This window comes from Propithecus coquereli, unplaced genomic scaffold, assembly GCF_000956105.1.
Source record: "Propithecus coquereli isolate 6110/MARCELLA unplaced genomic scaffold, Pcoq_1.0 Scaffold54, whole genome shotgun sequence".
In the NCBI taxonomy this organism is placed as follows: Eukaryota; Metazoa; Chordata; class Mammalia; order Primates; family Indriidae; genus Propithecus; species Propithecus coquereli.
In genome coordinates, this window is record NW_012151285.1 from 1,967,780 (window position 1) to 1,969,490 (window position 1,711).

A 1,711-nucleotide genomic window follows, 5' to 3' on the forward strand; every position below is an offset into this window, starting at 1 on the left:
TGGTATGATTAAATATATTTTTCTTATCTAAGGTGGGATCTCATCGTGTCCGTATGTCAAGGGGATTTGAAGCTAATGCACCTGCTTTTGACAGGTAAGACTGATTATTTTTATATAGTCCTGTAAGTTTTGATATGGCTAAGTAGTGACACTAGTTATATTTACTTATTCATTACAATTTTGGCTTGAGGTAAAATTCCTTTTAATTGGAAGACTGTGGCACCATTATTGTGTTTTGTGATGGTGCTAGAAGTGTGCGTCTTGATCTCTTGGCCTTAAAACTTCCTCTCTGGGTGTCGTCCAGTGGAGTAGCCACTAACCACACATAGCTACAAAGTACCTGAAATGTGACTAGTCCTAACTGAGATATGCTGTAAGTACATAAAATGCACAGGAGATTTCAGAGACAATGCAAAAAAAAAAAAAAAAGTAAGATACCGCGTTAGTATATTTATCCCTTGGTGTACATGGGGGATTGGTTCCAGGAAACACCTCCCCCCATACCAGAATCGGTGCATACTCAAGTCTTGCAGATGGCTCTGCAGAACCTGTGAATATGAAAAGTCGGCCTTCAAGTCAGCCCTTCATATTCGTGGATTTTGCATGCTGAGAATACTGTATTTTTGATCCTTGTTTGTCTGAAAAAAATTCACATGTAAGTGGACTTGCACAGTTCAAACCCACGTTGTTCAAGGGCCAGCGGTATTTGTTTTATATTGAATACATGTTGAAATGATATTTTAGATACGTTGAGTTAAATAAAATATATTTAATTTCATCTGTTTCTTTTTACCTTTTAAAATGTATCTTCTTGAAAGTTTAACGTTATAGATATGGCTCATGTTATATTTCCTTTGTATGTCATTGCTCTACATAGCTTTTGGAATGATTGGAAGCTGGAGAGAAAAAAAAATTTATATTGGGGCCTGTTTTTATGAAAGCAGCTAGAGTTAGTAAGGAGGTCCCTCTGAATGCTCACGGAGTATGTGATGTCCTCACACGTCAGGTGCAGCCTTTGCCATCTGCCCTTACTGCTTTCCTAGCCAAGCTGAAGGCTCGTGTCTGTCTTATCTGGTGCCAGCCTCACCTAGTGGGCAGGGAGCTGGAGGCCTCCACGGCTCCAGCATAGGTGGGAGTCCCAGCACCCATAAGTCAGAGAGGAAATTGCATTAATGATTTTTCATAAATTCGGAGTTTTGAGACCATATACAATGAATTTTTACCCAATTTTACCAATTCTGTGAGTTTGAAATACTGCCATATAGATTCTGTTTAATAATGGATTCTTGTTTATTGGAAAAAAATTAGGCTTATCATTTGACATATGCTTATTTCCTTTCTTTCTTTAATAGGCATTTTAGAACACTTAAGAGTTTATATGGTAAACAAATAATAGTAAATTTGCTTGGATCTAAGGAAGGAGAACATATGCTCAGTAAGGCTTTCCAGGTAAGTACGTCATTTCTTCTTTTGTTCTGGCCCACGGACACCTGGAATGGTATTAAAAAAATAAAATAATACAATAATCAAATTCTCCCAGCAAGTAAATTAATTCCTAGAAAAAGGTTGGGTATTTGTTGGAACCTTTAACTCTTTGAGGCTATTAGGAAACAGTTTAGGTTTAAGCTAATGTTGCTGATATTGGGATTATGGAAAGCTTTCAAGGCAATTGACACTATTTTCTAATCTGCTTATTTATTTTGTAGAGAAA

General features: G+C 36.9%; 1 protein-coding gene across 1 annotated transcript in view; it reads left to right on the forward strand.

Annotated features, from left to right (window-relative positions):
* Positions 1-1,711, forward strand: part of SYNJ1 (synaptojanin 1) — a 99,584-nt gene that overhangs the window by 39,542 nt on the left and 58,331 nt on the right. Inside the window, exons 10-11 of the mRNA XM_012657335.1 lie at positions 33-94; positions 1,353-1,449. Coding sequence (XP_012512789.1) covers positions 33-94; positions 1,353-1,449 — 159 coding nt within the window. The remainder of the gene's footprint in view (positions 1-32; positions 95-1,352; positions 1,450-1,711) is intronic.